Source organism: Trypanosoma cruzi, genomic scaffold, assembly GCF_000209065.1.
Source record: "Trypanosoma cruzi strain CL Brener 1047053517033 genomic scaffold, whole genome shotgun sequence".
In the NCBI taxonomy this organism is placed as follows: domain Eukaryota; phylum Euglenozoa; class Kinetoplastea; order Trypanosomatida; family Trypanosomatidae; genus Trypanosoma; species Trypanosoma cruzi.
The window spans coordinates 93765-104096 of record NW_001849505.1 but is presented as its reverse complement, the minus strand read 5'-3'; the positions used below and the strand labels follow the sequence as shown (position 1 = coordinate 104096).

The following is a 10332-nucleotide window of genomic DNA, read 5'->3' as shown; positions in this document are numbered from 1 at the left end:
AAAAAAAAAAAAAAAAGAAAGGAAGTAATGGGAGGGAAGCTAAAAAAGAAAAAAAAAATGACAGGGGGGAATCTGCCAACGAGACGAGTAAAGAGAGCCTTTTTTCTTTTTTTTTCTTCTTTTTTCTTTTTTTCTTGTTATTGTTGTTTTTCTTGAGTGTGAGGAGGGTGTCTGTCCTCCTATCACTCTCAGCGAATCGCTGTTGTTTGTTTGTGTGTTTTCTCCGCTCCTTTTTTTTTTTTTTTTTTTTTTTGAAAAACGCATGCATGCAACGCGCACAGTGAGAGAAAAGGATAGATAGAAGAAAAGAGAGGGTGGACAACAAAATAAATAAACAAATAAATAAACACAGCGACGGAAGAGGGCTGTGAACACTCCGCAATTGACAAGAAGAAGTCAAGGCCACATTGACAGTAGCTGTGAAGGAAAACAAAGAGAATGACATCGTCTCTCAGTGGTGTTGTGTCAAAAGCGGCTCTTTTTGTGCGCCCCAAATATGCGCAAGAGCGGGAGTTGCTTTCCGTGATTAAGTTTAAGCTGCATGAGGCGGGATTTATTATCATTTACGAGGAATACCGGCGCATCAATGAGGAGTTGGCAGACACCATTGCCGTCCAGCTTGATCGTACCGCATTTCTCAGTGGTAGCGCCGCCCCATCGATTGCTTTGGAGGACGCGGCGACGTCTCGGCCCATGTTCACGTGTGAGCACGCGACCTCCGTTTCAACTGGGCGACAGGACCTTGTTGGACATGTATACTTGTATGTGCTGGCACGACGGGATTGTCATTTGGATTTGTTGCGGTTTCTCTGTCGTCTATTCGCAGATGAGGACTTTACATCGGTGCTAAAGTGTATTCGGGAAAAGGCCACACGGGAAGAGGCTACCACGGCAGCAGTGAAACATGAAAGGGAAAATGAAGAAAAGTCCGAAGGATCACACATTTCATGTCCGGTGTTTTGTAATGCCACTGCTGTTGCAGCAAAGCAGGTGGTTCAGCTACTGTTTCCACGCATGTTAGCGCAGGATGTGCCAAGCACGGGTGCCTCGAAAGAATACGTGCAGGCAGAGCTGAAGGGCGCCCTGTTGCCCGCACTCGTGGAGTTGTCAAAGGCGAAACCCGAAAATCCCATTCGGTGGCTGGCGGAGCGGCTTTTAAACACCAACACACGAGCCCCACCGCTGGTTCCCGCGTCGAGCGTCAATGAAAACGGCTGAGTCAACAGCACTGAGGAGAATATATATATATATATGCATATTGAGAGAGAGCAGCGGCAAAGAGGAAAGGAAGGAAAAAAAGAAAAGGGTTAGGGGAAAGCTGCCGCGCGGTGAAATGCGTCACAACCACCCGTCATTTTTCCACAATTGATGTAAAATCATATATCTGACGACTCTGCCAGAACCCTCCCACTTCTTCCCACATTTTTATGCGGAAAGGAAGAAAGGAGAGGGACAAGTGAAATTTGCAAAGGAGATGTTGATTACAACTAGGCGGTGTGCGTTGTCACCCTGAAGGCTATGGTGGTACTGGCTTCTTCTTCCCTTCTCTTCCAATGCCTTTTCCTTTTTTTCTTCTTTTTTTGAATGAGGCGGACCAAAAAAAAAAAGAAGAAGGGAAAGGAATGAGATGCAGACAAATAGGCTCCACGTTCACGAAGCACTTTCATCATTTGGCTGGGAATTCTTTTTGTGTTTTCCTTCTCCTGTTGTTGTCGCAAACACTACTCGTGCGGGGAGGCGTACAGTCTCCTGTCCCTTGTGACAGCGGTTTTGGTCGTGACTACATTGTTTTTATCAATACTTATCTTCTTCCCGACGGGACAATCAACGTTGCTAAAGAGACTCAGCGATGGTGGAAATGGCGGCAGGCAGACAAGACGTGTGGCTGCCTGTCTATTGCACCTCATGTATCAAAAGGCGGAGGATGGCAGGACTTTGTTGTGGTGCGTGTGTTGTCACCGCAAAGAAATCGTAGCATGCGATGTGTTCAAACGGAACTCCGTGATGTTCGGCTTGTTTTTCCTTGTGTGGGGCAAATTTCTGTCCTTCGCGTGGTGGAAAATACGTTCCTTTGGGGGAATCGGACTCTAGCTTCAGTGGCACAACAAACAGGCTTCGCCACAGCGCGGCCGTTGTACCCACGACGATATTTTGGTCTTTCCTCAACGTTGAAGTGGACAGGAAGAGGCGTTCGTATCGCTCTGTTGGATACGGGGCTTGATTCGCATCTACTTCTATCAGAATCATCATCACTTGAACAGCAACGGGATTCAAATGGAACAGGTGGCACAAGAAAACCTCTTCTTATGTGTACGAGCTTTGTGCCGGGTTTTTCGTGCGAGAATAACCAAGATGGGCATGGCACCTTTAGCGTCTCCTTGATGGCTGGAAACATCTCATTATTGGAGTGGAATCGAAATAAGAGTGTTTTGGAGGCAAAACACATGAGGTCCGATGACAAATTTATCGCAGAGAAGACGGGACTACTTTCTGCTCGCTCGCAATACCTCGGGATGGCGCCAGGTGCGGATGTTCATATGCTGCGTGTTTTTGATGACAATCGTGATACTCGCACCGCTTGGTGTATAGCCGCGTTGAATTTTGCTCTTCAGTGGGGTGCAAATATTATAAATCTGTCATTTGGAGGCATCGACTACTATGATGCCGTCTTCACAGAGAAAATTACGGAACTGGCGACGAAGGGCGTGGTGGTGGTGGCTGCAACAGGTAATGAAGGTCCCAGGATGGGATCTGTGCATAACCCTGCAGACCAGAACGAAGTGATATCGGTGGGATCGCTTGGAACACGTGGAAGACGTCTTATTTCACGTCGGGATTATTATTATGATGATGATAATACAGAAATGAACAAATCTTCTATACGCTTACCTGTGCGGTGGGTGTCAACGTTCTCCGGTAGGGGACCGAGTACATGGGAGATGCCATATGGAACGGGCCGACCAAGACCGGATCTCGTGGCGCTGGGCGAGCATGTTCTTGGTGTGGGACGCGACGAGGGGTCTGGTACGTTGTCACTACGCGTTTCGCACGGCACGAGTGTGGCCGCCCCGATTGTGGCGGGAATTGTTGCACTTTGCATTGACGCTCTTCAACGTTTACATGGGAACTGGAAGGCAAATATGAACGTTGCAGTAATAAAACGGGTACTGATGGAGACGGCGGTTGAGATTCATCCGAGACTGTCAGCACTACGCGTCATGGAAGCGGCGCTTCACAAAGAAGAAAAGGAATTGTTGGCCCAACGGAAATGTGACTGGTGGCGTCGGGGTAGAAATGCGTTCCACCGTCGTGATGGCATTGCCATAACGCGGACTCTTTTTCACTACCGAAATGTATTGCAGTACAGTCGCATGAGCCAAGGAGCCGGAGAGGTGTGCCCGATGTGTGCACTTTCATGGATCGCAGAAGAAGGACAAAATCGAAAACTTTTGAGCGGGTTTGCCTTCCCTAGGGAAATTGAAGCCACAGGCGAGCATCAGCTACCATATGGAGAGGCGTCACCAACTTCATTGCCTCCTTGTTTGCTCAACTGGCCTTATTGCGAGCAACCCCTTTTTCCCTCGGCGACACCAGTCGAATATAATATCAATATTTACTATCCACAATGCCCTGCGGCACGTCTTGCCCAAGCCACGCCATGGATACGGATGACGAGTGCGCGGGGTATCTGTAGCGCTCATAGGCGTGAGCAATGTCAGGCCTCCATTGTAGATCTGACCACCGCTAAACAGCTTTTATTTCTGCGGGCACATGCACCGCAAACCCTAGAGGCGTACAGTGGGGTGATCTCTCTTTTTGCCTTATCACCATCCAATGCATCCAATGTCCGGCTGACATCATCAGCCACGGAAATTTTGGAGGCGGACGACAGGGAGAGGGTGCTGGGACATTTTGATCTTATTGAGGTGTCTGGCAATGTCAATGTGGTGTACAGTTGCAATGCATCTTTTCATGGGATTCTGCGGGGAACAAAGGAAGATGAAACAAGATTTGCATCGGAATGGGTCACCATACCGTTTAGGATTTCTATCGTACCACGACCTTCACGTGCTCAACGCATGGCTTTTGACATTAATCATCAATGGTTTTATCCACCTGATTTTATACCTGGCGATGATTCTCGTCCTGAACCCATGCATAATAAAGAACACCAGCATATGAAACGTCGAGCCCTTCGTGAAAGTCACGGTGTCTTTGAATGCGATAGCGATCATCCGCACACAAACATGGCACCACTCCTGCTGTATCTTCGTCGAGAAATGAAGCTGTTTGTTGAATTGCCTCTGCTTAGTTACCTTTCTTTTTGGCTTCACCGGAATGAAACAGTACCGACACCATCCTTGCACTGGCGCAATGCCTCGCGGAGTTACTACAGCAGCATTGGAACATTGTTGTTGCTCGATCCGGAACTCCCACTTTTGAAAGAAGAGCGAGCAGTTTTTGTAGACGCCGTTTTGCTGTATCAACTGAATGTGGTGATCATCAGCGAATGGTACAGCGAGCAAGTAGCACGAGGGCTCTCCTTTTACGATTTTACTCGAAATCGCACGTGGTCGCCCTTATTTTTGACAAAAAGGGGTGAAATGGTGGAATCTACCATAGTCGACGAAGACAATGAGAGAAATTCGCATGGTCTGAAGGGCGCTTGTCATGTGCCTTCTCTAAACAAGTTTCTGTGCGAGATTAGCGAAGGGTTGCTTCAGCTTGACGAGGAGCGAGTTGTGGATGGCGAGCTGGTGCTTGCAACCTCCTCCTCTTTTTTTCGGCATCACACTGGATGGGGTGAGCAGACGGTGTATCGCCATTTTGCTAGAATGATCTCTGCAGGTATGTTACGTTGGCCTCCGGCAGGAAGTGGCTGTTTCGCACGTGCTCCACCGTGTGGAGAAATTGCGAGAACAACGATGGTGTGCGGCATGGAAAGGGCGTGGGCGAACGAGTTGCATGAATTTACAAAGTCCGAGGGGAGAACACGGGGAGATGAGGCATCCAACGAGGCTGCGGATGTGTGGAGGCAGGTGGATCCAGGTGGATTTATCCCACTTTTTGGTTTCGTCGGGGTGGGTAACAGTGATACGGACGAAGAATGCGGAAGGAGCTCTGCAGACGGTATGAAAAGATGTGGGAGGGGGAGGGGACGCGTCGCTGTCTTCACGGATACCAGCGGCTTTGGTTCATCCTCCGCTTCCCTTCAGGCTTCGCTGCGTGTCTTGGACAAATTGTTTTATGACGTCTCCTCTCAATTGTCCGGCAACACTGGGGTCGAGGTGGTTGTACCCCCACGTGTACGTGAAGCAATTAAAAACCTTGTGACTCATGAAAGCGAGGCTCCCTCTTTTACGTTTAGCATCATACGTGACTTTTTTCATTTTGTTTACACCGGAGATGTTCCCGAATTTACAAATGGCGCTGAGTGTAAACGCAGTAATGGCCACATGCATGCGGTCACAACTCCGGTGGAAGTGAACGTGAGGGAATATGAGGAAAACGAATATGAAGAACTTCTGTCGGCTCTTTTTGCTTCGGCGCCGCGTCGAGTGGCTGTGGCAAGGCGGCTCCGTGAGGTCTTTAGTGGGTGGGAGACCGCCGTGACGGTGGCCGATGATGATTGCATTTTTAGGAACAACGAATTTCATTTCAAAGAAAAGAACTCGCACGAGGCGGCGATGGGCTTGGTCTTATTCGTCTGTTTGTCGCTTGTTGTTCTTGGGCTGACGTTTATCCTGCTTTGGAAGCGGAAGAGGGTACATTGTGCTTTCCGTGGAATTTTGAAGTCTGATAAGGGGTACAGTAAGAGGAAGAAAGAGGAGAAAAAAGGAAAATAAATGCATGCGTGCCTTTTACCTCTCCATTTACATACAACCATGTGTACACGTATGTTTATGGGACAGGATGGTCAATTTTTCAGCGCCGTATTTCATGCGTGTATTTTTGTTTGTTTGTTTGCATGTCGTTTGCTTCCCCTATGCCGGGTGTTTTATCCCCTTTTGTTTCTTGACAATTGTGATTTCTTTATTATTATTATTATTATTATTATTATTATTATTATTATTTGTGCGAGCGGAGTCAAGTGTCTGCGCCCGCTCTGTGCTGGTTTCATGTCATCGGTCGGCAAAAGTCATTTCTCTTTTATTCTTTTGTTTTTTCTTTTCCGGTGTGTGTGTGTGTGCGGATCGTGCAGGGTGAACATTACGAGATGCGGCACAGTAGTGCGAAGCGGTCTTCTCGTGGCTTCGTGAAGCATTCACCGCCCATTCCATACACAGCTTCCTCGCCTTTTTTTACGGATGTGGGGAAGCCGAGGGGGTTGCAGGCACGCAAGGCCCTTGGCCTCGTTTCGCGTCTTAAATCAGCCGTGCTACAGAAGCTTCTTCCCACTTATCATGCCCCAATAAATTACGGTGACATTCTCCGAGAAGTGCCGTATTATGTTCAAACTCGTGTCGTTGCCTTCTTCTCAATTCACCCAAGTTATTGCGAAGATGTGTTTGGAGTTTCCCATGGACAGTGCATCCGCTTTACACGGGGGCCGTGGATGAATGAAATGGCTATCATCGTCGGCGTGCGTGGTGGCAAGCTCTGGATTGTGGGTTGTGATGGCCCCATCGTGGCACGCCCTCTCCGCGAGGTACAAAAACATGGGTGGGAAAAGGTACGACCGGAAGCTACGCTACTGGGGCGGTTCCGCGAAGGACTTGTTGGAGCACGGAAAGATGTAGAGTTGGATTACAGTCCAGAGCAACGGGAGTTTCTGCAGAAGGCACCGGACTTGTATGCAGAAGTCGTGGACGATGAAGTGGCCGGGGGCGAGGAAATTGATCCTGTAGAAGTAGGATGGGACGGACCGACCGCCGGCAGCCGCGGGGAGATTGACGGTGTCGCCTCATGCATTCCTCCGAATAACGGTAGAACTGGGAACACGAACAATGACACGCGAATTGGTGAGTTTTCGGCGGCTAGGAAGCGCATTGTTCTTGTTCCAGAGCTCCTGCAGTCCACGAATGATCTTGGCTGGGCAGGGGAGGATCTCGTGACGGTTAACGGTGGTGGGGTGAAGTCCTTTTCTGCCTCCCTCTCCGCATCCGTCTTGTTGTAACGTCATGGACAGAGAAAACACGGCCGGCCGCTTTATAGGGATGGGACGCAGTGGATGAGATGCATTGTAGAAAAATTTAAAAAAAGAAAAAGAGAGAGAGAGACTGAACTCATGCGTACTTTTCACTGTTCGAATACAATTTTTTTTTTTTTTTTCCTTTACTGAGGCGGTGTAACTGTGAAAATGGGCCCGGGATGAAAAGAAAAAAGGGACGCTTGGATCCGTCTTAAGATTTGTTTAATGACACTAGGAGCTTCTGGAAAGAATGTGAATTGCTCGAGGCAGAAATAAATTAGATACAATACATGCGCACGTAAACCTATATTATTTTATTTTATTTTTTGCTGTTTTTTTTTTTTTTTTTTTTTTTTTTTTTTTGCGTGTGGGTGTTGTTGGATTGTCGTGGCGTGTTAGTGTGGATCCGCATGGCTGCCACTTCTTGCACGTGCCTTGTAGGAGGAATTTATCGACGTGCTGGCAGGAAGTGACGGAGCTTCTTTGGGGGAGGGGGGCTGTGATGACGCCTGCTCTTTACCGGTTGTGTATTTGTGTGACCTTTGAAGGATTCGAGTGCAATCAACAGGAAGAATAAAACCAGGAAGGAAAGAAAGGAGTGAAGCATGAAATTTGGGTAAAGAGTTCGTGCACCACCAAACCAAACGCGGTATTTCTTTTGGATGTATGCATAGAAGCTACTGATTTCTCTTTCTTTCTCTGTGTGTAGAGGGAGAGGGGTTTTGGCAGGGTTTTCGGTGAGAAAAAAAAAAAAGGGAATAAGAAGAAAGATATATATTGATTTATTTCTTTTCTTTATTTTATTGCCGGCATTTACATGTGTGTACACACCTATCTGCACACGCCCTATACACACATACGTATATGTGAGGGTAATATTGTTCTTGCCAAATGTATATTTGTGTTGTAGTGACTTGTGAAAAACGCACACGTATTCCTTTTATTTTATTTTGGTACGGATATCCTTCTTTTTTTTTTTTTTCTTGAAGGATGGGGTGTGTGGGTGGGTCAGCAAGTTGAACGCATGAGGACGGCCTTGCGGTATCGGTTAGGCAATGTGCAGGAGTCTGAAGTCACAAGGGCACGACGACTTATCAATTCTCATGATCCATTGAGCACGCAGGAGCAAGTGCAGGTGCTTCATTATCTTGCAGCATCCATGCGCTCAAGTGTGACACTCCTCCGTGTTGTTGCTGTGCTTCAGATATTTCTGGCCTTTCTGTTTATTGCCATGTTGGCAGCTGGTCACCCACTTGTGTACGCCGTCATCGATGATGCTCCACCATTGACATTTGGAGGGGCCGTTGCAATTATGACGTCGTCTATTCTTTTAGTAGCAGGTGGGTTGTATGACATGCGTACGTGTCGTCGTACTCTTTACATTGATGAGGCCGCACTCGTTGAAACGAATCCCGGCAGAGAACAAGAGACGGGCGTGCATGCAGGGAGAAGGGACGCATGTACGGCAGCGTTGGTAGTGACAGAACCGCCGCGGCATCATTACTTTTTGGGTTTTCTCGCTCTTTGGCCTACGGTGTATTGGCTGTATGTGATGCGTGTCTATCACACACACATGGCACAGCAGGGACCCGTGTTTTTTGGGGTCGCAGACAACTGGGTGGAGTTGGTGTTGGTGCTGTGGCAGCCCGTGATGCACTTTGTTTTTGCAAGGACACTCCGTTCCATCGTTACAGGAAAGAATGACCTCCTGCGCCTCGCAAAGATGAAATACCGCTACGACAAACTGTGAGTGGGCGATCATTGTTGTTGTTGTTGTTGTTGTTGTTGTGTGTGTGTGTGCCATGATACCTGTTTTTTTTTTTTTCCTTCAATGCGAGGTCAGTAGGGTGTATGTCTATTTGATTCTCACGTGCATCCATTCCCTAACCCCTCATTATTTTCCTCTTTACATGTTCCTGCACACATAAACATATATATATATATATATATAGTAAGGAGGAGTGGGGAAGGCATGTCAGTAGCGGCAGCCAATGAAAGGGCTGAGAAGAGAAACAACAGAAGGCAGAGTCATTTAGAGAAGAAGCAACACAGTAAACGCGATGCGCAAAAGGGAGAGTCTAATATGACGCATGGCGGCCAGCTGGGGTATATGCGCAAAGGTCCCGTCACAGCAGTAAAGGACAAACACGGGAATACCGAGACGGTGCACGATGGGGAACGCTACGTTGTTGTCATTACAAATGTCGAGAATGATTTTGCACAAGTGCACCAAAAGGCCTTGCCACAGTATTGTTGTCTGAACGAGCAGCACCATCGCGGCTCACAGCAGCAGGCATTGTCGGCGACTGTAAAGGGCATGGATAAGGAGGCATCAACTGCGTTGGAAAAAGAAGCGAAAAGGCGACAATGCCGCTACACAGTCACTGCCCGCACGGAGACACGCTCCGTTGAAGTTGCCGTTTACGGGAAGGCGGATGGCGATGTCTCGAGCGTGTACCTCCCACATCGTGCCGGCATGCGTGAGAAGAAACAAGGCCATCGGACAAATAAAAAGAAGGTTGTAGCTAAGGGTAATGGAAAAGAAGAAAAAAAAGGTGTTGGTGTTAGTGTTGGTTCGTCGATCAAGTGTGTGGCTGCCCCTGTAGGGAATAATCCAGTTTTTGCCTCCCTCGAAGACATGGTCATGGCACTCCGCCACGCGCCGTACTTTACGCATCCGCCAAAGTTTCTTCTTAATGTGCCAGGCAAAGAAGATGGTGAGGTTCTGCGGGGGGTAAAGTCACGTAAACGGCGTCGGAATGCCACCACCGATGAGGAAAAGGAAGAAGAGCACCAAAGCGGAGAGCCAACCCCTGGCGATGCAAAGAACTCTTCGCCTCTCCTCCAATCTACGGTGCGTCAGGCAGAAATGATCACTGCTGTCGCGACAACGTCGACGCGGATGCACACAAAAGAACTTTGTGACCAGTTAAAAGAAATTCCCGGTTTTATCACCTGCTGGATGTTGTACCCGCAGCACTTTCGTGTGCTGTTTGCGTCAAGGAAGGCACTCTTTCGGGCGAAGGAGCTTCTGGACCAGTTTGAGGTGGACGGCCACGTGCGGGTGACGCTTACACTTTCAGACGGTGCCGCAAAGGCGTTTGCGGAGCACCTGGCCTCGGTGGAAAATACGGTATGAAGGGTGCAAATACGCAGAGTCATACACAGAGGGAGAAGGAACAAGAGGGGGGGGGGGGGGG

At 48.4% G+C, this 10332-nt stretch overlaps 5 protein-coding genes across 5 annotated transcripts, besides 9 other annotated features; all 5 read left to right on the top strand.

The window, feature by feature from the left end:
• Window positions 1–58: a sequence feature (T-rich).
• Window positions 1–10332: a sequence feature (heterozygous, Esmeraldo-like haplotype).
• Window positions 100–154: a sequence feature (A-rich).
• Window positions 231–253: a microsatellite.
• Window positions 325–347: a microsatellite.
• On the top strand, window positions 439–1218 carry Tc00.1047053511045.50 (hypothetical protein, conserved; the record flags this gene model as incomplete). The annotated part of the gene is made up of 1 exon (XM_801280.1): window positions 439–1218. One exon carries the CDS (start codon window positions 439–441, stop codon window positions 1216–1218), a length of 780 nt encoding a protein of 259 aa, XP_806373.1.
• Tc00.1047053511045.40 (subtilisin-like serine peptidase, putative) lies at window positions 1554–5846 on the top strand (the record flags this gene model as incomplete). Its single annotated transcript, XM_801279.1, has 1 exon — window positions 1554–5846. The coding sequence occupies one exon, from the start codon at window positions 1554–1556 to the stop codon at window positions 5844–5846; it is 4293 nt and encodes a 1430-aa protein (XP_806372.1).
• Window positions 6034–6074: a microsatellite.
• On the top strand, window positions 6218–7117 carry Tc00.1047053511045.29 (hypothetical protein, conserved; the record flags this gene model as incomplete). Its single annotated transcript, XM_801281.1, has 1 exon — window positions 6218–7117. The coding sequence occupies one exon, from the start codon at window positions 6218–6220 to the stop codon at window positions 7115–7117; it is 900 nt and encodes a 299-aa protein (XP_806374.1).
• Window positions 7445–7495: a microsatellite.
• On the top strand, window positions 8157–8882 carry Tc00.1047053511045.20 (hypothetical protein, conserved; the record flags this gene model as incomplete). Its single annotated transcript, XM_801278.1, has 1 exon — window positions 8157–8882. One exon carries the CDS (start codon window positions 8157–8159, stop codon window positions 8880–8882), a length of 726 nt encoding a protein of 241 aa, XP_806371.1.
• Window positions 8894–8921: a microsatellite.
• Window positions 9063–9083: a microsatellite.
• On the top strand, window positions 9105–10271 carry Tc00.1047053511045.10 (hypothetical protein, conserved; the record flags this gene model as incomplete). The annotated part of the gene is made up of 1 exon (XM_801277.1): window positions 9105–10271. The coding sequence occupies one exon, from the start codon at window positions 9105–9107 to the stop codon at window positions 10269–10271; it is 1167 nt and encodes a 388-aa protein (XP_806370.1).